The sequence below is a fragment of the Nesoenas mayeri genome (genome assembly GCF_963082525.1).
Source record: "Nesoenas mayeri genome assembly, chromosome: 2".
Taxonomy (NCBI): Eukaryota; Metazoa; Chordata; class Aves; order Columbiformes; family Columbidae; genus Nesoenas; species Nesoenas mayeri.
This window is the reverse complement of record NC_137543.1, coordinates 130,229,366-130,253,405: the sequence shown is the minus strand read 5'-3', so window position 1 is coordinate 130,253,405 and position 24,040 is coordinate 130,229,366. Positions and strand designations below refer to the sequence as shown.

The following is a 24,040-nucleotide window of genomic DNA, read 5'->3' as shown; positions in this document are numbered from 1 at the left end:
GGGACCAAGAGAGACAGCCCTGAAAAAGGCAGAGAGCTGGCGTGCTCATTTGAGCCTTCCCTCTAAAAGAAATCAGGCCAAAAATTACACTTTCATCACAAAAACCCCTCCAGAATTGCATGTTATGGTCAAATGCCAAGTTTGGAAAACATCAACCCCAACGCAGGAATTTGGAGAAAAGTATGACTGCAAGGAAATACCTCCCCATAAAAAATGGTAAAATACAATAGCTTTAGCTACCACAAAGGCAAAAAACAGAGACGCTGGAATTATTAAAAGCCTTTTTGTCCAGTTGCAAGGGTTATTTTTTTTTCAGTGATAAACTGAGCTGGATGGTGCCATAAACTGATCAGGAGCTTTTGTAGAGGTTTTTTTTTCCTCCATACAAGAAGAAAAACTGCAGACTGCTAACGTTGCCGTGTTTACATGTTCGCTTCAGTCAGCTGATGGCCACTGCCCCATGTGAAGCGAGACACAGATGATTTCTTCTCAGAAAGGGAACTTGTCCAGCCTGAAGCAGAGTTCCTTTGAGAGACCATTGGTAACAGCAGACAGGATTTACCTAAAACTACCTGTCTGCCAAAACAAGATTGTCTCATTTTCCTTGGCTGGCTTGGCCAGAAGTCAAGTTCTTTTTTCAAATCCTTTTTTTTTTTTTTTTAAAGTTCTTGCAAGCACTTATTAACAATCCCTGTACTCGTGTTGTGGAGATGGTGATGTGATAGCAATGCGAGCATGCCAGCTCTGTCCCAGTCTAGACATGCGGGTACACATGATGTGTTCACACCCTGTCATCTGACAGGCCTTCAGGTAGCAGAGATGTATATCTGCCCAGTGAGTTTTAATAACTGAGGTGCTAAAGCTGTGAAGTACCAAGAACTTCCTTCCCACCCACTTCTTTGTCAGATTAAGCCCTAAGTCTCTCCAAATGTGTGCTTCTTTGCTAGAAGAATATTTAGGATATATTTCAAATCTTTTCCCTTTCACAGCTGCACAATTCAGTTCAGTTGTTTTAACTGCCAACCTGTTTCTCAGAGACCAAGAATAATAATGTAAAATCTATAAAGTTAATCTAAGGTCTGGTGATGACCAACCAATTTCAAGAAACTCTTCAGTGTTTCAGATGGACCCATTTTCAGATATAGCTACAGCTGGGATACTTGGAGAAGTCAGCTCAGTTTTCAGATGGCCCCATCAGTCTTCACTTCTCATACTTTTCTTTGGCTTTTTTTATTCTTCTCTTCACTCCTTTTACTTCTCTGTTCCTCTTAGCTCTTTCTTCCTTTCTTTTAGGGCTTCCTCCTCTCCTCTTTTCTTGCTAACGCTGTCGGCTACAGCACAAGCAGATGCAAACATTTTCTGTGACAGCCCTCCAGGAATGTGTAGTCTAAGGCCCAAGAGCTGAGGAGGGGGAACGTGAAGGACTGGAGTGTCACAGTGCGGCCACCTTTTAGTGATTACCCCAGCCCTGGTGGGTTTGGATTGCTCTAACCACAGTCCTGATCCTCACTGCCCCTGAAGTCTATTTACAACGTGTTTAATAATTTCCACCAGCTGGCCCTTATGAAGAGTGTCAGTCAGTATTTATGTAACTTTTTCATGTATCAAATAACATGGAAAAAAACCTCCGTCCTAACCAACTTTATTGTTTTTAGGCTGATAAATTTTTGGTTTTAATTACCAGGCATTTGTTGTCAGCAGTTATCCTCTGGAGGTTCTCAAAACTCTGTTGGGAATGAGCGTTCAAACCTCCTTTCTCCCCAGCAGACTTTGGCTCAGGCCCTCAGTGCTGAAACACACTGTTTGAAGGTCACTTTTCACTTCTAGGATCAGCAACCTGGAAACAAAGGAGTGCAATTAAAGTTAATGTCCCACATGCTTTAAAAAATAATTGTGAATGGCTTCGAAACCTGACATTTCAACTGGGAATGTAGCTGATTTAATAACAACAAAAAAAGCAACAATCACATGAGGACGCTGCAATCATATGATTTTTTTTGCACAGTCAGTCACAGCTTTGACTTTGACTTATGCTCCCTCTCCTTTCTGCCAGATAATGAGGGCTTAGTTCAAACAAGCCTGGTATCCCTAAGGCTATTGCCTTCACCCTTTTCCTGGGCTGGCAGCAGGAGGGGGGGCTGGCTCCAGCCAGGAGGGTGCTGAAGCAAGGGGTCTCCATGTGCAAAATGCACAGGGCTGGACACCAAAGCCTGCGAAGCTGAGAGAAATGCTGGCTGGGGGGCTCTGGGTAGTGACACTAACAGCTAATAGAAGATGCTAGAAATACAGAAGAAACTAAGTACAAGTAAAAAAACCCCTAAAAATAATAAGCAGTCACAGTTGTAGAATCTCTTTCCATTAGGCAATCTCTTCATTCTGCTGACAGCGCCCTGGACTTAGGGGTTTCTGCTGGCCCTGCCCAAAGTAAAAGCAGTCTAGTGTTGCCCAGCTTGCCGGTTTCTGGCTAGCCAGTGCTGTGCTTTGGGCTCACTGAAACCATTACTGAACTCCTGTCTTGAGGACCATCCTTGCTTCTATGCCACGTCGTCTCACCAAAGTTTGTTCTTTGCTGCAAATAAAAGCAACAAACTTCACAAGGCTGCCAGGGCTGCAATGAAATTCAGTTGCTGCACTGCCTGCAGAAGAACACCTGGGCTGGTGGAGCGTGTTGGACCTGAATTTAAACCACTAAGTGCAGTGTTTGCCAATCTGCCTATATTACCCCACTCCTCTTGAGCCACTGGTTGTAACTCATTATATAGGCAGCAAAGTCTGTTTTTCCTTTCTCTCTACATGCCATGAAGTACTTGTCTGTGTGTAGGTCACGGCAATTTGTGAGCTAGATATTGACTGGCCATCACTACATATGGTCTGTGATCGCACCTCTAACCATGGGCACATCCTATTGTGCAGCTGTGGTCAGATGGCTCATGCACATGCCCAATAGATGTTTAAATAACATTTTCCTTAATAATCAGCTCTGATCAGGGACACAGCCCAGGGATGTATTAGAATTGGCCAGTCTCCATTGTGTTCATAGCTGTTGCCCAGCATGTGAGGAAAGAAACATGGTTAAGTGGTGATGGGTCCATCAAATGCAGCAGTGAGCTGTTGCAGTAACATTTGCAAATCAGGCTGGGGTAAGAGTTAATTTGGATTTATGGAAATAAACGTTCCTAATTTAAAAACAAATTAAGTACAAAAATTGATCATAGTGTAAAACTAGTATAAAAATGCCTGCGAGGTAAATGGTGTGGCTCTAAACAGGTCTCTCAGAAATCCCAGGGAATGTTGAAAGCAAAGGGAGTGAGTCATAAGCACATGAGCTGAAAGAAGCTGAAGACAAAATCATGCATCTCTGCTTAATTCCATCACATGATGAGTCCTGGGGCCCTTAATTTAATTGGAGAGCAAAGCAGCGGAGAAACTTCATTCTCGCTTCTCAGTGGGGACCGGAGGAGTTACCGTGAGCAGGCACCGGGCGCTCTCTGCTCCTCCGCACACGCTGATCTTGACGCAGGTTCTCCGGCACCATGAGCGGTGTTTGCCACCACCTCAGACTCCTGCTCCTGGCTGAAGCGGTGCTGTGTGCTGCCGCCATACGTGAGTGCTTCCTTCACCCCGTCCTCTCTCCCTGCCTCCCCGGGTTCAAAGCTCTGAGCGGGTGCTGTGAAAACGGCTGCTCCTTGCAGGTGCAGCCGTTGCTGGAGCTGTGCTTTGGAACCAGTAGGCAACAGCTAGCTCCACCTCGGGGTTGACTGGCTCTGGGTAGAAATGTCACCAAAGCTGGAGAAATATGCTGAGAGCTGTTCGGTTATCTGTTTCGTGTGCTCCACAAATACACAGAGCTGATCGGAGCTAAGCCTTGGCTCATTAAAAAAAATTTCTAACAATATTTCCTCAGCTCAAGCATGGCTAAAAAGGCAGATGCAGAATGCACTTTCCCATTTGCTCAGCTCAGATGTGGCTGGGAAAAGCCACGTTAGAGGCTGTACTCCCTGCCAGGACACCCAGACCTGTGGGTCTCCAACTTCAAGGAGCCCAGTCAAGAAATTAGATCCTCAAGCCATGGTGTGCAAGCACCGGGCTTGTTCCCAGCTTCTTTCTGGTTCCCAGCTTGACTCAAGTCTTAGGTTGACTCGCTGATCTTAGGGCTGGAATTCAGAAATAGGATTTTAGGGTCCAGTTCCAGGATCTGCAGTAAGGAAAGTGAAGACCTTAAAAGCTGAGGTCCAGCGGAGTACCCATCTAGCCTTACACCTGTCTCCAATGGGAAACAGTAATAGAAGCATAACTGGTCAAGTGTATACCAGTATTTATCCAGGACATTTTTCCAGTCTTTGATGATTTATAGAACCAGAACTGCCTCTGTCAGATGCAGAGTCTTCGTCTTTAACAGTTTTTACTGGACTTTCCTTCCATCCGTTCATGCACTTAAGTTTTGATTGCAACTGGTGTAAATTTTTGGCAAACACAACATCCTGCCAGCAAGATATTTCACACCTTAACTGTGCCTTTCATAAAGAAATATCTTTTACACGCTTAGAAACTGTAACCTGCTGGTTTCATTTGATTCTCCTTAACTTTTGTGCTTTCAGAAATAGCGACAAATTGCTTCTTCCTCCATGCTGTTCCTGATTCTGTTTTTATATTCTCTTCTGTCACCTCTTCAGGCTCAAGACACGGTCTATTTAGCTGTTCCTTATACGGAAACAATTCTGTCCCTTTGTAGCATCCTTGCCACCTTTTTCTGTATTTTTTCAGTTCCCTTAAACCCTGCTTGAGCTGCAGAGAACAGAGCACACAGCATTCAAGACATGGATACACATGGAATTACACAATGCTGTAATGACATTTTCATCTTTGTTTTCTATCTAGCCTTTTCCTAGATTCTTTAGCTACCAATGAGCACTGCATTCAAAACTGTAAAGCTATGAGATCTCATTTCTGAGTAGTGATAGCTGGTTTAGAGCCCCTCATTCTGTAAGTAAAGTTACATTTAACTATTCTGAATTTCACATGGTTTTATTCTTGAGTTAGTGAGTCTCATGTGGTCCTCCCTTCTACTACTTTAAGATGCTGTCTTCAGCAGATTAAAAAAATGTAATATTTACCTGTTTTCCAGATTATGACCATTTTAAATTATTGCAATGATTGAGAAAACTGGCCACCTATTCTTCATCCTAACCAATTCTTTGTTCACAGGAAATCCTTCATTCTTATCCCACGGTAACTTAGTTTCTTTATCTGCCTTTTGCAAGGGACCTTCACAAATGCTGTCTGGAACTCAAGCAGACTATAACAAGCAGGTCAGCCTTGTTCCCATGCTCTCTGGCTCCCTCAGCAAAACTCAAATATATTTGTGAGGAATGCACTCCTTTTACGGCGTATCATTTTAATCCACTGTATCTGCTGATTCTGTTCTTCACTGCTGTTCTTACCCGTTTCTTCAATGTGAGCCTCAAACTTTTCGTAATCCTCTAAATCTTTCCTGGAAGTGTTTTTAAAAACTGTCATCACATTTGCCAACTCTTATTTCTCGGCCACTGAAGCAGTTTTAAGCAAGATGTTACATGCTATGGTTAAGAGCTCATTTATTTCATCCTTGAATAAATTCCATACTTTTTGAGCCATCCTATCTAGACAATTTCTTCAGCTTGTTGATTTGTTCTACTTTTGGGTGGTTGGTTTTGTTTGTTTGGTGCCAGCACTTCATTTTGAGATTCTCCATCATTGTGAAGAAAATTCTAGCACAAAAACCTCTCATGCTCCTCTTTTGTGAATGAAAACATAAAGTGTCTGGCAAGTTTTCCACTACTTTTGTATTTGAAAAACAAAACCAAAAACAAACAAACAAACAAACAAAAAACACAGTAGTTTTTATGATTTTGCAAGTTGTTCCTCAAATTCTTTTTCATCCTGCTTTATTATGTTTCTAGATGTAACTTTAGAAAGTTTACATTATTTTCTGTCTTCCTAGTTTGGCCATAACATCAGTCTTTTTACTTCTAATACACCCTTTTCAGCTGGATGATCCTTTTATTGCTGTTGTTCTAACACTGGCTTTTGTTCTCTCTTTCATGGCTAACACACCCTATCAGGAAATGCTGAACTTTTTGTCTTTGCTCCCTTTTTCACCAAAATGAAAACCAGAATGAGAAAGAAGAAAGTCAATCAGAGTATAAGTTCTTTTCTTCTATGATTACCTCACCAAAACTAGTACAGTAATCAATGCCTCAGAGTGTAATATTACTCTATTTCGAACTGAATTGCTCTAATTTTGGTTATTGCCAACATCTGTTCTTGAGTGTTTTTCATTGTTAAAGAAGAAATACATTAAATCTTTTTGTTCCTTTAAATTCAGCAACTGAAAATCTTCAGTTCCATGTGTTAGAGAAATTAGTACTGAAGCCTTTGCTCATCTGAAAAAATGTCTTTGTCTTGTCCTGAAGCTTGTGAAATGTTTTATATTTGATTGAAATAAACAAAGCACATCAGGGAGGCACAGAAATGCCTAAGGAGCTTGTGATTTAGAAGCAGTGACCACAGTTATTACCAAAGCTGGACAAGAAAATGTTTTCTGAATTCAAGGATTGTTATTGAAAATTCAAAATCAAAAGCATTTATAAAATTAAAAGTGCTCCAGCTCTTTTTGATGAGCATTTGGAAAAAAAAAACAATGATTGAAAAGTTTTGATGTGACAAAATCTAAAAATTTTTATTCATTAAATGATTTTTAGATAAAACCAGAGAGAATGGAAAAAATAAATTAGGAAAAATCCCTAGCTACTTACTTTCAAATAAGATGACGCATTAATGATATAAAATGCAATTGAAATTGATAAGCCTTTGTGAAATACTTTTATAGATGCTAATCTGTTTTTTTTCCTGAGAAAAGTTTCTGAAGGATATCATTACCCAACTCTTCTTCTGACCAAGACTAAAACAATACAGCATGTGATAAAGGCCATTAAGTAAATGCCAGTCATGATGTTATGCTTTGCTCACATCAAAATTTATTAAATCTGCAGGAAAGACTTAATTCAAGTGATTTAAGTGAAACTGTGGGGAGTTCTGTAGGGCAAAAGACCGTGGGAGACCATGTCTCTGAGTGGAAAACTTGTTCTTTTCCTCAAACCTTTCAGTCCTCAAGACTCAAGAGGCTGGGGAGGGAGATGCCAGCATCAGTTCAGAGTGACCATTGAGACGGGACTGGCCAAGGGACGTCCTTCCTGCCCAGCAGCAACCTCACTAGGCAATAAAACATCAAAAGAAAGCAGCTCCTGCCTCTTCTTCAGTGCTTTCTGGGGTTCTCCCTTGAAGTAAAATTAGGAGTCACATGCCCATAAAGACCGTGCTTAGACTGGCTACACCTGCTCTGTGTCTCTTCCAAAACTCGGAGGAATTCCAGCACACCTGGTTACATTAGAGTGCACAGGGCCATTCCTGCCCTTCTTACAGGTCTCTGCATTTTCCTTAAAATCATCCAGCTCTTCATTGCACTTGGCTATAAATCTCAGCAACATTCGGTATCAGCTACCTATAAAACAAAGCCATGAAAAGCAGAAGAAATCCTAAGTCCCCTGATGTTGTGACACACACAGTAGTTCCCTCATTAACATGACAGTTGTTTAAAGGCTCCAGGCTTTAATGGAACTCTGCCTACAAATCTACTTGCAAACATATATTTATGGCATTCTACAGTGGCTGACATGTTCCTACAGGTTACTTGGATATTTACTTTGTTTCTCAGTATGTGTACTTCATGACAGAAAGGGGGATCCTAGAAGGCCTGGGAAAAGTTTGAGCCCATCATTTGTAGTAATATGAGAAGAAAGAGGTTATTAAAATTATTTAATATCTGAGTCATTTTAAAGTAATAGGCATGAAGCTATTATGGTTTTAGTTTTATATTATAAACACATTGAATTTACTATTCAGCTCTAAATTTCCTTTTCTGGAAATACCAGCTTCAGTTACAATTGGTTCCACCCCTCCCACTCAAACCACTGGCCAACTTACCAAAGAAGCTTCACTGGGTCAAAATTAATTCCTGGCATAATTTCCACTGCAGCACAGTGCAGACACAGAGTGAATTTATGCTGTTAGCCGTTTACTCACGGATTTATTACCAGGCAAGCACAAAGCAGTCAGCGATCAAGCAACCTCTGTACAACTAGTCTGATTGTCGCCAGGTTCTGTCCTTTCATACAAACAACTGCTAGGATATGGTCAAAATGTTAATTTCTTTTAATTCTTTCTCTGAAAAGCTTCCAATGGTGCAAGCAGCAAAATGTCAATCTGTCAATGGTGGAATTGTCTTCATATTGGTTATAGGTGATGTGTTTATAGCCGCAATGATAAAATTCCATAACTTTCTACTTATGTTTTCTAATCAGTACAAGAATGTAGTCACGATAAGAAGGCTGTTAAGCACAAGAACAATGTCTTTATAGAGTGGTAGTGAGAATGCTGTTATCTTGCATGTTTGTTTTCGTCTCCAGGGTTTCAAGATGTGCTGAGCAGTGGAACGACTTCTCCCATCACATCCTACAGGAAGCTACAAGGCTGGTCTAGTGATCAAAATACATGGAATGAAAAGCTTTATCCTTTATGGGAAGAAGGAGATCCCAGATGGAAGGACTCCTGGAAAGGTAATCACACATATGCATTTCAAAGACACTGAGAAAGCTGGCCAGAAAAATCCACCCCATTGAAAAGTGCAGGTGCTATAGTGCTTTTTCTTAGGTGCAATATCCACCGCTGCTGCAAGGAGTAGCAAATTAGAGACGATTGGCTTTGATACCATTACCAGCATGCTGTCTGGGGAAGAAGAACAGTGAGTTGTTACAGTAAATGCTTTCCTGTGACTCATAGTCTCAGACATTAATACTTATTAAGAAGTCTTGATGGCCAGGACTCCAGGACAATCCCTTATTTGAAACATGCCCTAGAGGACAGGTAGCTCCACCTGATACCTCAGTAGAGCATTGTGGGCTTCAGTTTGGCGGCTTCACTGAAGACCCTGTTTATTATCATCTAGTCTGAGCTGAGGTCTAACGGCTGTAAACCTGGGGAGAAGCAAAAATGTTCAACTTTGGAAAATATTGACCCCAATGGGTAAAAAAATGCATATTCTTAGCTCTAAGAAGGAAATGAATGACAGACCAGTAAGTGATGTAGGGGAATATGATGAGTCCCTCTGATTGCCCTAAGTTGGGGTTTTGATAAGAGCGCCAGTGACTTAGAAGCACAAAACCCCTTGGAAACAGAGGAATCAATAAAGCATTTGTAACGTAAATAGTGCACAGTTGAAGGCAGCTGCTGCTCTGATGCATCCTTTACTGCCATGAAGACCAGTTTTCCTTTCCACAGGTGGAAGGGTGACAGCCAAACTGGACACTGACAGTCCAGCACTGATAGGATCCAATGTGAGCTTTGTTGTGACTCTCCAGTTTCCCAAGTGCCAGACAGAAGATAATGATGGCAACATAATATACGAGAGAAACTGCACCCAGGGTAGGTAACAGCAACCTGCCTGCACTGTGCATGTGTCTGACTGTGGTGCTGGTGGGAACACATCACGAATCTTTGAAAACATCAGAAGCTAATCCTGCAAACAACAGCCATGGTGCTTCTGACTGACAAACACACTCGCGCGTCACCTTTGCCACATGAGCTTCTTTCCTCAGCAGATCACAGTGGTGTTTGCATTGTTCTGCACACGCTACATACAACGACCAGCTAATTTAAGATCTGCCTTCATTATAAAATTGCCTTCCCAAAACACTGACATTAATTTGGCTTCCTAACTGTTACCACTTTTCAGCTTGGTCACAAGGCTGCACAGTCACACTGTTTTCTTCCAAATTCGTAAAGCTGTCAGTTTATTAAATTGAGATTTATTTTTTTTTAATTAGGAATTGTAGAACTCACTAACCATCATCTGCATCTTGCAAAACTCTCAAGAAAGAATAAATCTCACATTCTCACATCTTAAGAATTAAAAACAAACAAGAGAATAAATCATTTAAAAATCAAGCAATCTTTTCATCAGAGAATCACTTTTTTTTTTCATCTTATTTACTGTTAGACAGAGCAAAAAACCTATAATAATTCCTATGTATGAAACAGACTGTTGGACCTTTCTTCCTCTGAATTCATAAACGTTCAATATTTTTTTTTTTTACTGATCAAAGTAATTTTCATTTCAAGGCATATCAGTAATTTTTTTGGCAGCCTGAGTTCTACTTTTTGACTGTCTAATGTTTTGTTAATGGTTGATATCCATTCTCTAGTTAACATCTGTTGTGCTCTTTGGGGAAGGAAACCATGTTTTTATTATTCAAAAAGGAACTGAAATTCATGTCTAAGTTATTTAAAGGTGCCATAGAAAAATGTTCTGACAAAACAAACTAAGTCACTTCCTCACAGTGCTTCCGCAGCTGCCACTTCTACTTCAAATTTTAGATTCTGCTTTTCAAATATCACAGTATCACAGTATGTTTGGGATTGGAAGGGACCTCAAAAGATCATCTAGTCCAATCCCTTGCTGGAGCAGGAACACCTAGGTGAGGTCACACAGGAACATGTCCAGGCGGGTTTTGAATGTCTCCAGAGAAGGAGACTCCACAACCTCCCTGGGCAGCCTGTTCCAGTGTCTGTCACCCTCACTGTGAAGAAGTTTTTTCTCAAATTTAAGTGGAACCTCTTGTGTTCCAGCTTGATCCCATTACCCCTTGTCCTATCATTGTTTGCCACCGAGAAGAGCCTGGCTCCATCCTCGTGGCACTCACCCTTTATATATTTATAAGCATTAATAAGGTCACTCCTCAGTCTCCTCCAAACTAAAGAGACCCAGCTCCAGGTAGCCCCACTAACTCTGGTGAAACAGTAGCATCCTGTGTACTCAACAGCAAGTTTTGGGCAAGCAATTTTAAATTTTATCTGTCTATGAGACAGTAATACTTTTTTAAGCTTCTAAATAAAACCAGAATTCCAAGCCAGAACAATTTGGTGTTTACATTTAAACAACCAACCAACCACAAAGCACGATCTTAGAAAAAAATGAATGGAAGTCTAAAAATACCCCACTTAACTTGTTTAAATGCAGTAACTGCTGTAACCTGGAGTGTCTGTTTCCTGACTTTCTGCACATCTCTCAGCTGACTGGGAACATGTCCTATTTCTGCACTTAGATCCTCCAGCTTCCCAGGATCAGCAAGTCTATGTCTACAACTGGACTGAATGGATTGATGACTGTGGCTGGGAAAACTGCACAAGCAACCACAGCCATAATGTATTCCCAGATGGGAGACCCTTCCCTCATTTTCCTGGCTGGAGGAGGAGGAACTTTGTCTATGTGTTTCACACATTTGGTTAGTACTGCAACACAACCCTTGGTTTGACTGACACTGCAAAGCTTCTATTCACTCTGTACTCTGACTCCTTTGTCAAGTATGTTTTATTAAAGATCCTTTAAAAAGGATTCCACTCCCTTGAGTGGAAATCATGAATTCATTCCCCACTTTCCAGAAAGGCCATCAGCTGTTTGGTCTGGAAAGCATGGATTATCAGGAGATTCTCTATAAATCTTCATTCACAGAACTACCACTGAAGAAAATAAATTTCCTTTCAGTAGTACTCAAGATACTTCTCGAGGAAAACAGAGGGTCTGGGCAGGTCAGTGAGATGATTTGTTGACCGCTCACTGTCACTTTAGATTCTCAAGTTTAAGAGAGAGCACAGCACTGTATGTCTTCAAGTCAGTTTAACAGTGCAGCACTTCTTGCCTCTGGGGAGAAGGTGAAAAGGCCACTGACCGTGTGGTACCGAACCCGTCACAGATACTGATTTTCACCATTTCCAGTTCTTATGCATATAATGGTTGGGCTAATCCTGACATTGGCCACATACTAAATCTCAGTAGCCTAAGTTAGCTTGGCTAAATCAGTGTTATTGGTATCAGCATGAGTAATAATAATAATAATGTCCCAAATTTTACATGGAAGTGATAGCATTTACATACCTCCATCAATGTTACAAAGATAAACAAGCAAATTTATCCAAAGAGCTCTAGGGTATGAAGCAAGAGGTATTATACCTTCTTGCTACACTGAAAGTGTACAAACACACGATTACTTAAAATGCCTAAGAAGTGCCACTATCCACTACATAATACTAATAACTATGTAATGTAATTACTTTGGAAAGATGTAGATGCCTTGGCAAATGCCTTTTCTTGGATCAGTGAAATTTGGGACAGCTTTCTGACACCTTTGAAGAAACAGAGAAATAATGGGAGTAAACACATCGTTAAAGTAGTCAGTCCTCCAAAAACCCCTGCCAGATAATTGAAAGACAATTCTAAACTGTTCATTTTGATTTAGACAATCCAAGATTCCCAGAGACACTGCTTCTCTTAGAACAGCTTGCAGCTGGGCTGAAGGGGAGAACATATGCTAAGTTCATGTTCTGTTTCAGGTCAGTACTACCAAAAAATTGGACGATCTTCAGCAACATTTTCAGTCAACACAGCAAATATCAGTCTTGGCGAACACGTGATGTCAGTACACATTTATAGAAGAGGGCACTCAGCGTATGTTCCAATTGCAAGAGCAAGTGCTGTTTACCTTGTAACAGGTGAGCATGCTGGAATAAACTGTAATAAAATACTGGCGGTATGTGTCATTTAGGTGGTAAAGGAATTCAGCACAAGCATCATCTGGCATGAAAATAAGACACTGGCCCAAGAAAGTTTTTTAATATGAATGTGGAATCTCTGGTACATTGCCTTGAGTAGTGTCATCTACCTTTGTATCTAGCTCAGTTGTGACAACGCACCTTCGTAATGAAAAATTATTCACGAGAGGAAATGTAATCTTCCACAGATGCCTGTGATTCCTCATTTGTTCCCATACTTTTCTGGGTAGTTGTTTCCTACTGACATTCACTCCTCAGATCAGTAAATCAAATTAAAGTAGAACCTCATGTTAAAGACGTTAATGTCTCACATTCCAACTTGCTGTTCAGGGACTTTGGAGCTGTTTGTTGTTTACAGCCAGGTATATATGCTTTAATTATTTCCTTTTTTCTCTCTAACAGACAAAATTCCACTCTCTGTGAGTATGTTCCAAAAACATGACCGCAATATCTCGGACTCCATTTTTATCAAAGACTCACCAATCACATTTGAGGTGAAGATCCATGACCCCAGCTACTATCTTAATAATTCTGCCATCTCCTACAAGTGGAACTTCGGAGATGGAAGTGGTTTATTTGTAGCCACTGGTTCCACTACATCTCACACCTATACTCTGCAAGGAAACTTCACTCTGAATTTAACTGTCCAAGCCATTATACCTGTACCTTGCAAACCAGTTACACCTACCGCACCACCACCCACCTCAGCAGGTAAGAGTTTACTGAACAGCAGTGATATTAAGAGCTATGCTAAGATTTTGATTTCTGATATTTTAAGTTCATATCTTCAGAAGTTTTACTGTCATCAGTGAAAGAGCTGCAAGGCTCTGCAAACCCTCTGTAAGTTGTTTTAGAGACAGAATCAATAACCATAAGCCTTTCTACGATAGGCATCACTTACGCATTTAATACGTTACGTATCCAGTTGTACCACCACAGTGACAGTGTCTGCTGTGTTCAGGGGGACATGCAGTACATATAAATTTGTTTTTCTATCCTCTGCTATGTCAGGTCAAGTGGTTTTAGCCTTTCCTACTCAGGGTCATCTTTTGAGGGAAGATGTCAATTTTAAGTGAGAAAGAGGTATACTAGAACACTTTTATAACTAGTTCCTTTCTGGTTTGCATTAACTTCCACACAAAATGAGATTGGACTGAACTAGAAAAAACTTATTCATACTCCAAAATATGGGATTTCCACATAGCATTATCCCAGAATGTTTTTTCCACTTTAAATTTATGCGCTACCATACTTCAGAATAATTTTAATTATGTTCAGCATTGGTTTATCACCTCAGAGGGTTTTAAGGTTTGCAAAAGGCCTGCAGTTTCAGCCTGGGTAGCTATAATACTGCTACTATTAAAATGTAAATGTGGCTATATTTTTCAAATTTCAGAATTTTAATATGTGCTTTTACCAAAATGTTCAGCCAGAATGAAAAATTAAATGAAAGCTATACTTTTCACCACTTCCCCCTTCATTTTACCATGAGCTGTAATGTAGAGCAATGGGAAAATACCTGCTTTTAAAGAGAGCATTTTAAACCTTTTATTGGCCTTTGGATTTCTTCTATAATAGATTTGGGAATTATAAAGAAGTGTTTAATTATATCAAGCCTTGCAGTCTCACTTTCATTTCACAGAGATGGGTGGCTAGCAAGGTGGCTTTTAGAGTGAGGCTACCCAGGCCATGCCAGGGTTCTACAGCTGGGTGAATGCTTTCTTTAAGGCTTTTACCATGATCCCATACAGATACGTACATGACCGCACAGCTGCAAACCAAAGTCACTAACGACCTATGTAATCAATGCAGTTGAAACATATGGCCACGTTCAGAATAACTCTATGCAGAACTTGTTCTTTCTCCCTCAACTCAACAGTAACAACTGGAGAATCTTCTAACTCAGACTCTTCTATCACTGTCGAGACAATGGAAGATAATCCTGATGGAGGTTGCCATATTTACAGAAATGGATACGATATTACTGGTATCTCTGTTGTAGGTAAGGATGTGGGTCAACACCGAAACAGAGGAATGGGGCTAATAATGTACATCGATGTATGGTAGTGATAACATTTATTTACGCTCCCTTTTAACAAATACGTGAAACTTACAATAAGGTACTTCTCTTGGACCTTGCTGGCATTTTTAAAGGTTAATGTACAGACAGCTAACTGGCTGACTTGGCTTTCTTTACACACTGTGCCAGGACCTATCTGCAGAGGTTACAGCCCCTCGGTGTCAGACACGTGAGGCTGGGCCTTGCTCTGGACGCCTGCTGATGGCTGTCACTATCCTACATGTCATGTTCCCAGGCACCTGGGTGAGAAATGCCTGGTGGGCATGTGCACCATATCACTACCTTCTATATCATCAGCCTCTGAACTTGCCAGACCTGAAGCGTGCTGGCCTGAGGGGGCCACACAAGGTTGAGTGGACCTTGGTACGCACAGAAATCATGGTTAGTGGAAAGGGCAGGTCATTTTGTAAAAGAAATAAGTAAATAATAATAGAAAAGCATAATAACAGGAAAGCAGCAGCCTCATAGCGACAGCACTGCAAAACTTCTCAGCTTTCAAACCCTTCAAGAGAAGTACTAAAGGAGGGCGGAGGTTACGGAAAAAAAGACCTGAACTGAGCATCAGCCAAATGCTTGAGGGTTCTCTACACACAGACTTCAGAGCTTGTCATGTATCCTACCTTTGACATCTGTTTCCTCTCCCAGAGGGAATCCTTGAGGTAAATATTATTCAGATGACAAGCATCCAGACGACTGAAAGTCAAGCTGAAAACTCACTGGTTGACTTTGTTGTTACCTGCCAAGGGAGGTAAGTGTGTGAATAGAACTGTCAATCATCCCTCTTTAAATATGATCAGGTGCTGGGAACACTGTCTGCACTTAGATGCAACTGCACGAACAAAAGTTGGGAACTGCAGTGTTTCTATTTCTTGACTGGAGCTAAAGATAATGCAAGTCTCATTTGTAAACTATGTCAACAGAGGTTACTGCCAAGCTGTTAGGATTCAGAAGAAGTATCAAGCCTCACTAAAAATAAGAGAACGAGATAGTGGGGAGAAACAATTCTACATTTCCCTGGCCAAGACAAGATTTCAGCACTTACTGTAAAATGGGAAGTAGTCTACTGAAATTGGAAGGAAACACTTTCTTTTTGGACTTGATTTTTTGACACTTAGAGTAAATGGATGTGTCAAAGCAATTTCTTGGATAGGAAAATATTGCATTAATACTCCTATCTCCCAGAAAGGGATTAGAGTTTAGAGGACTGAGAAGTACAAGAATTGTCTTGGTAATGGAACTGGAAAACAACCTCTCTTAAATCAGTGTTCACCTTTTTGGCACATACTACGTACAGGAATCTGCATTCTTTTCTTAATTATGTGTATTAAAGGTAACAGAATTTAAAAGCTGTTTTGAGGCTGGTAATTCTGTGATCGCCACAAAATGTCAAATGATATGTAAAACAAACAGATAATTTTATAGATTAAATATATGCATTTTATATAAAAGAAGCATGTATTTATAAAATGTATAGATATGTAGAAAAAAAATATAATATATTAACAAAACACTCTTAAGTCACCATTGTGTCACTAATTTCAGTAAACAGGCACCAGCATTAAAACTGGGGCATCAGTGCAATGTGTCTATGAACTGGGCTAGCAGGACTCCACAGGTGCAACGTGTTCTCTCTTCCCACCCCAAGTCTCCCCACAGATGTCTGCACAGTAGTTTCTGACCCCACGTGCCAGGTGTCCAAGAGTGTGGTATGCGACCCTGTCACTGTCACCGATGAATGCTTACTCACCATAAGGAGAGCTTTTGAAGAACCTGGAACATACTGTATAAACATCACCTTGGGGGATGACACAAGTCAAGCCCTTGCCAGTGCTCTGATTTCAGTAAATGGAGGTGAGTCCATACAGAGCAGATGCCGTTTGGCGGTGAATAGCTTCTCCCTGTGGTTGTTTCCCTGCAGGGGAGATGAGCACAGGAATTTATATGGTGTTTTTATTATGCCTGGAGGCCTCAGCTGAGACTGTACCAGCTTGTGTGAGGGTCCATGCAAAGATAAAGAGATTATTCTTTCCCTACAGGAATTTTAGATGTTAGAACTTGGTTTGATTTATGTTTACAATCCAATAAGTACAGGAATTATACACACCCTTCAGTGTCACAGAATATGAATAGTTCTTAAGCCATAATGTATTTTTCCACAGAATAACTCTGTTGGGCAGAGAAGCAGGTGAGGGACAAGCCAGCCTGCCTACTCCACACATGGAGAAATAGGAGAAACAGAGAGGAACTCGGATCATTTGAGACAGAATCAAAGTATGCAGCTGAGCTGGCTGCCCTGGGCCCTCTTTGTAGCCCAGTGACCTTGCCCAGGTTTCTGTTTCTACATAAGATGAATCAGGTTCTGGAAAGGTCTGTGTAACATTCATTGACTACAGAGTGTGCCCAGGGTGACTATTTCAGAACAGGAGGTTTATTTTTGGTCAAATGCGTATCACTGTGTCTTGTTGCTCATGGTTATCTGAGCAATCTTTGACAGAACCTGGTATTAAACTCAGCCTCAGTCACAAGTCTAAATAATCATGCTGTCCCTCTGCTCCCACTCCATTGCCTTCCTGGCCTCCCACTACAATGTCCTAGTGGCTCTTTTGAACTCTGTTATTACTGTCAGCCAAGAAACCGAGCCTTTGTGGTCATTTGCCTCAGTATTTTTGGCTGGTTTTATTTAATCTGGGTATAAATTCAGCCGTACCAAAATCAGTTAATGATGACTAAGGTGCAATGCCTGACTTCTAAGTGCCTTCTGGCTCTTAAAGATTAAAATAGGTAAGCAGCAGGATTTTTCAAAACTGGATTCAGAGAGGCTAACTTTCACCTAACAAGGCTTAGACTTCCTAGGTTTTCTCCAGAAATCAAAGCTAAGTTGTACTTTGAGGCTTCCGCTCTAACCAAAGCAGAATTAGGATCTAAAAGGGATTGCTGCTTTGAGTCACCTTCTGGAAGAGCCCATCTAACACTTGCAAACATTCCTCCATGTGTTCCACTCATTTCAAGAGAAAACCAAGTATTCATGAATTTCCAAAAATCCCATAATTTGGTGCCTAAATATCTGGCCTTTAAAATTGGGCAGGACTGTGTCTGGGTTATGCAGGCATGGCACAAAACATCCACCCTTAACTTGCTTAAACTGCTGTTGAATGGGTTGCAGTCCTATGATTTAGACTCATCCCATCAGTATGTGTTGATTTTCAAACTAGTCCAAGGACCTACTTTATTCATAAAATAAAGCAAATCCCTACAGTCTCAGCAAAAACATTGTATAAACTAGGAATGAGGTCAAGCCCTCACAAACAACTACATCAACAAGCTAAGAAATATATGAGGCATGTGTACTAAGTAATTGGTAAACTCCGATTTGATATCTTGATTTTCAAAGACAGCAATTATTAATTAATTAATAACTGGAAGGTAAACCAACATTCACCTCCAGGTTACTTCACTGTATAAACACTGTTGTTAATATGAGGACCAAAAATGTGTCTCAATGTCAATAAACTCACTAAAAGTACAACGTGTGGACCAGAAAATTAAGATATTTAACAAAAATTTAAACAAACAAACTTGTAATGATTTGGCTTCTTCCAACAGACACAATTAGAATTAGGAGTAGATGCGAGTGAAATGGCTGATGGCAAAACAGAAGGTAGAGTTCAATGACAGTCAGTGCCCAAAGTTAATTTCCCAGAATGAGCACATTAAAGAAGCACAGTCCCCAGCTTTCAGATAAGGCAAAGAAGCTCAGGTTCATCAAGCTCTCTGCTGCACTCTGCCATCCCAGCATGTGGGGCTGCAACAAACATTAACATTTACAAAATTCCTTTTTCATCCCCTTTTCTCCTGGCCATCATCCTTAAGAGAAAGATGAAACTGATTCGAACATTAAAGCTTATAAAGAGAGTGCATCTCTTATACTCGCAGCATAAACATTTTCCTGGCATAGCAATTGGCAAGGAGCAAATTAGCCTCACATAGTGGGGTGCCAGCAAGACCCTCCGTTCCCTTTCATGCTGGAAGGGCAACCACGTGTCACAGGAGCATGACTTATATGAGAGAACTGCCAAAGCCTAGCTCACACCCTGTTGGAACCGAGAATTAAACCGATTAGGATGTGAAAGCACTACCTCCTACCAAAGCATATTAGAAGTATTAAGTGTATTTCAATCTGTACAACAATCAAGTAAAAATGACGCTCTCATTGTAAAAAAAAAAGGCTAACTTTTAATCAAACTACTTTCTGAACTCTAGGATCATCATCAGGAACAACAGAAGGTGTCTTTATCTTCCTTGGTTTGTTGGCAGTGTTTGCCGCCATTGGAGCATTTGTACTTTACAAGTAAGTTGCTAGTTTCTAGGATTAAAAATAGTTCAAGAAAATGTCAAAAATATTGGTTTAAATTAACAAAACCAACAACTTAAGCTTCCTGTAGCTATACTTTTGTTTCTTTTTTATTGTTGTTCACAAATACTCTGGCAAATATTCAAGAAAATGAGATTACTGCCTTAAGCCACAAAACCATTGGAAAATATGAAAATGTTAAAGACTTTCATAGAAAATTACATTCTGTGTTTATAAGCACACACATTCTAGTAACACTAGAAGGCCTGGGAACTTCATGTAGGCAGTAAGCAAACTCAAACTGCATGATGTGATTTATATATGCAGTAAAATCTAACAAACGGAAATTTGATTTAGCTCTAAAACTCTTACAAGAAGTGTTTGCAAATGACTGACAGATCAAGAATTAATCATCAAAATTCTTCATTAAATAATTGACAAATTATTCAGGGAAAAGGTGCTGGGCATGCAGGAAAGTAGTTAAAAGAAGCACATGCTACTGCATTATTAGCTTGGATGATTCTCACAGAACTTTGAGATTGCACCAAGACTCTCCAGTCAAGAGCACGCTCACCCTGCAGTCAGCGCTGAGAAGGAAACACCTCCACTGAGCAACAGCACCTGCTCAGTAACCAGGCCTTAGTCACCACTGCCAACCTATGGCAGTTAACCATTACATGGGATTGAAAGGGGGAAGAGGAAAAATATGTTGTACATACATTATTAACTCTCCTATGCACTGGTCACATGCTAAACACTGACCTTTGTTTAAATGTCTTTCAGCAACTAACTGTGTGCATTCCTTGCAGGAGATACAAGCAGTACAAGCCTATTGAGAGAAGCGCGGGACAAGCAGGGAACCAGGAGGGACGCACTGCTTACTTCAGCAACTTCAAAGCCATTTTCTTCCCTAGTAGCACTGAGAGAAATCCTCTGCTGAAAAGCAAACCAGGCATTGTTTAAACTTTTAGTTCAACACTGGCTATTAGATTATGTACAGGACTCACATCTGAACTGTATTTTGATAGGGGTTTCTTCTTGTTATAAAAAAACAGGGGGTAAGGTGAAAGCACATATAGATGAGATGGTAACTTCTGGGGGCTTGGTGCAATTAGAAATACTAAAATAGTAGAAAACAATGAGGTAGTTTTGAGCACTTGCTGTTCTTGCTTGTGATCTAGGACACACTCTTCTGAATAACTAACACCACGCCCCCTTTTTATCTGGGTTTTCTTATTTCTAGGTTAACTACCTGCAAAACTTAATCAGATGCATAATCTGGAGGGCGAAAAAAAATATTAAAAAAAAAAGCCAAGCAAGAAACAAAACCCAACAAACAACTTGTAAATATTTAGTCTTAAATAGACAGTCTAGAATAGTTGCTTACTGCTTTAGCAGGATTCATGCCTTTTTGAGAAAAACAGACATGGGAGGCAGGCACATGTTACATCGGCAGAATGATACATGCCATGGCCTATTCCCAGGCATCAGCTAGGCACTGCTGACACTGTTCCACTGTTTGGGATGTCCTAGCACGGTCTGCCCCAAGGCAGACCACCTCTCCACCAAGCAAACTCCAGATTCTGGGAACCACCAGAGGCACCGTACCCCACTGGGAGCTTGGCAGCAGGCACCCTGTTTTGCAGGGTAATGCCACTCAACAGCATGGATGCAGCTCATCACACACCCGTTGGCCTCAGGGCCAGAAAACAGGACTGGACACATTTAGTCTCCTACTGGACAGGGCTACCAGGGCACAAGTCTCACTGTAAACTAGACCACAGACACCCAAGCAACAAGATGAGGCCCATCTGCTTGGCTCTGCCTGCTGAAACTCTTGAGTCCCATGTAACATCCTCAGATGCAATGGCTGACGCTGGCTTTGTCCCCACTGGTCTTGATATACTGGCCTAGCACCACCACTCCCTGCGGGCAGAGAAGTGCTCCACAGACAAGGGTCAGCAAAATGAGGATCACAGAAGGAGGGGTAGCGTTCGATTCCCTTTTTCCCCTTCTCTTTCCATTTCTCTCTCTGCTGTGAGACAGATACCTTAATTTCTGATTGCTCCTCCATCCCACTGTCTTTGACCAGCTAATCAAATGAATGAAAACCCCAATCTGAGTAAAGCACTACGCTTCACTTTCTGCTTTTGCATGACGCAGCTTAGAAACTGTAAACTTCTGCAAGGAAACTGACCAAAGTATGCTTTAAAAGGCTCATTTTCCATAAGAGCCTTGCTGATAATATTGAAGCTTATAATGAAAAATTAAATTAACTTTCAACAGAGGGCTGGGCAAATGACTTTATACAATCCATTTCCAAGAACTGAATTATTTTAAGATCTGCACTTCAAAATATTTAGCTTATTTACTGTCTTGAAACATCTCTGATACATATTGTTCTCAGTTCCTGATGCACTGTATCAGCATAAACGTATTTTCCTGGTATGTTAGCAGACCTGTCAAATGCTCTTCATTCACCATTTGAACGTAGTCTTCACTACCACTTCCCCAGTGTGCACGGACACCTTTAAATGAGGATACAAAAAATGTAGGTTGAGACACACCTGTCAGATCAGTTCTATAGTTATAAAATTCAACAGTCTCATTTCTTTTGTTGTCTATTTTTTAAATTGTTTTGTGGCCATTTCAGTTATATTCCTGAAAGCACCATATTTGCTATTGTTCTATCTTCTTTATAGGTAACATCTTATTATCTAACCACAACTGGACATCTAAAACTATCCTCCCACTTAAACAAAAACCACATTTCCTGCAAAAATTACTGTCAATGTTATGTTCTCTGTTACCAGTCAGACTGCTGACAGGAAGGAATGTAGTTTGTATTTGTTGCTCTAGCTTGAGGCAGGACAGAGTTTTACTCAAAAACTTAAGATGACTTGTAATGCAGCACGAAAAAGTAAGGTTTGTCACAGCTATAAGGCTTAGGATCAGTGATGACACAGACTCCCACTGCTCTAGGTTATATGCAGAAAGCATCTTGTTTCAGTAAAATGCTGCATGTTAGGAACTCAGAGACATCTTAGGCTTTTGCATAGAAACCAAATTTTGGGCGTATTTTAAGAACTTTCTTTATCCTTTAACCTAAGTACACAGAATGGCTTGCACTATCTTCCTTTAAATATCATGTCAGAATATTAAATTTTTATAATTTGATTTTGCATTTTCAGCTGTAACTTCCATTTCACCCATCTTTAGTTTTATACAATGAAATCTAACTGCTGCATTGACAAATAAACCACCTAAAGATTTTAAAGAGTACATTTCCTTTGTCTCAGAAAAAGTTACTCTCAGATAAGCAACATGACGAGTTGCCTAATTGCTGACCAAAACAGTATCTACCCCAAGAAGACACAACTGGATCTACCTTAGTCTTAGTTCACTTAAGCACATTTGGTACTACCAGTGGTTATCTAGTAGTTTTTGCAGTCTCCCTTCAAGTGTACTCAGAGCAACAGCACCACAAACCCAAGAAGTGAGGAGCCTTTCTTAAAAACCAGATGACAGCTGAGGAACCCAATTTTGGAACAGATTAGGATACAAATTAATTTCATGTCCTTCAAAGACAAGAACAACAGATTTGTGAATGTCAGCAAATGTTACAAGATGGGTTTGAGGCATCCCCTCAACTTCAAAGAATGACATCAAACGTAAGTGTAGATCATCTTGAGAAACAATGTCTTTTCAAACATGTTATCAAGAGAAATGGAAACATTAGTTGAGTAACAAGTTTGACAAAAAGGACTTTAAAAGATGAAGTATTCTTTCAAACCCCTGTTTCGTTCCACCCCCCTTTTCTTCTTGAACACTTTTTATAGCACACAATTAAGAGACTCATCAGATGTAACATTTTTTTCTTACCAAAAGTATTCTAAACTGAAACTAAGGCTAAGAAACACCAGCCCCTGAAGGAATCGTAGAGGAATCAAATTAAACTCTGCAAGACACATACAGACACTGTGGCCTGTTAGTATAACTGACTGCCTCCAGTGTTGTGCAGCATCGTCAAATTTCCTTTACAGCTAAAGCTTTTAGCACTACAGGTCTTTATAATTCACAAGATTACGTCTTTTAAGTCTTAATACCATTGTTTTATCATCATACTGAGCGAGGAAAAAACAGTCTGAACAGTAATTGTTTTCTTTCACTGTCAAAGTGCCAACATCTCCAGGGGAATGGGGCTGAGAGAAACACATTTCACCCACAGTAAATATAGATGCTGAAACTTGCTTGGGTCATAGCTCTTGAAGCCTTGACAACATTTTCCAATACAAGACTTGACAACATTTTCCATAGCAAGACTGCTGCGCTGCATACATCAATACTCTGTGGGAACTGCACACATTTAAAATACACTTCCTCGATAAATATCTATTAGCTTCAAACCAGCTGCAGCTTTTTAGACAAAACCATAGCCTTGAAAAGAGGGAACAAGGCTTAAACTGGGATACGTGAGCGGGGTTTATACGGCAGCGCTCACGTTTCGCGTCTGTTCTTTTCCAGCCTCCAACAAACAGGCGTCCAGGCCTCGTCCCGTCCCCTCCCCTTCTACCGCTTCGTGGCTCAGGCAACCCTCAGAAAACACTGACCCGGAGCGCGGGACGGGGAACGGGAGACCGAACCACTGCCCGTCTCGACGTTCATATCTACACACTCAAATTCCCAATAGGACCCGATAAGAGGCAGGACTCCCGGCCCCGCCGCAGCCGTGCAAACGCTACTGCCAGCCGCTGGCTCGAGATGGCCATTGCGCACGCGCCCAACAGCCCTGCCCGACCGACAGTGAAATGAGCCAGTAGAATGAGAGGGGCGTCTCCGCCGCTGGCCAATCGCTGGGCGGCATGCCGGGGAGAGGCGGGCCGCGGTGTGGGAGCGCGGCGGCCGGC

The 24,040-nt window shown here is 40.9% G+C and overlaps 1 protein-coding gene across 1 annotated transcript; it reads left to right on the top strand.

Moving 5' to 3' along the window:
* Positions 1-3,533: 3,533 nt before the first annotated feature.
* GPNMB (glycoprotein nmb) lies at positions 3,534-20,096 on the top strand (the record flags this gene model as incomplete). Its single annotated transcript, XM_080339391.1, has 11 exons — positions 3,534-3,603; positions 8,505-8,654; positions 9,376-9,519; positions 11,199-11,378; positions 12,484-12,642; positions 13,105-13,413; positions 14,582-14,704; positions 15,428-15,530; positions 16,428-16,633; positions 19,043-19,130; positions 19,943-20,096. 11 exons carry the CDS (start codon positions 3,534-3,536, stop codon positions 20,094-20,096), a joined length of 1,686 nt encoding a protein of 561 aa, XP_080195517.1.
* Between the last annotated feature and the right edge of the window lie 3,944 nt (positions 20,097-24,040).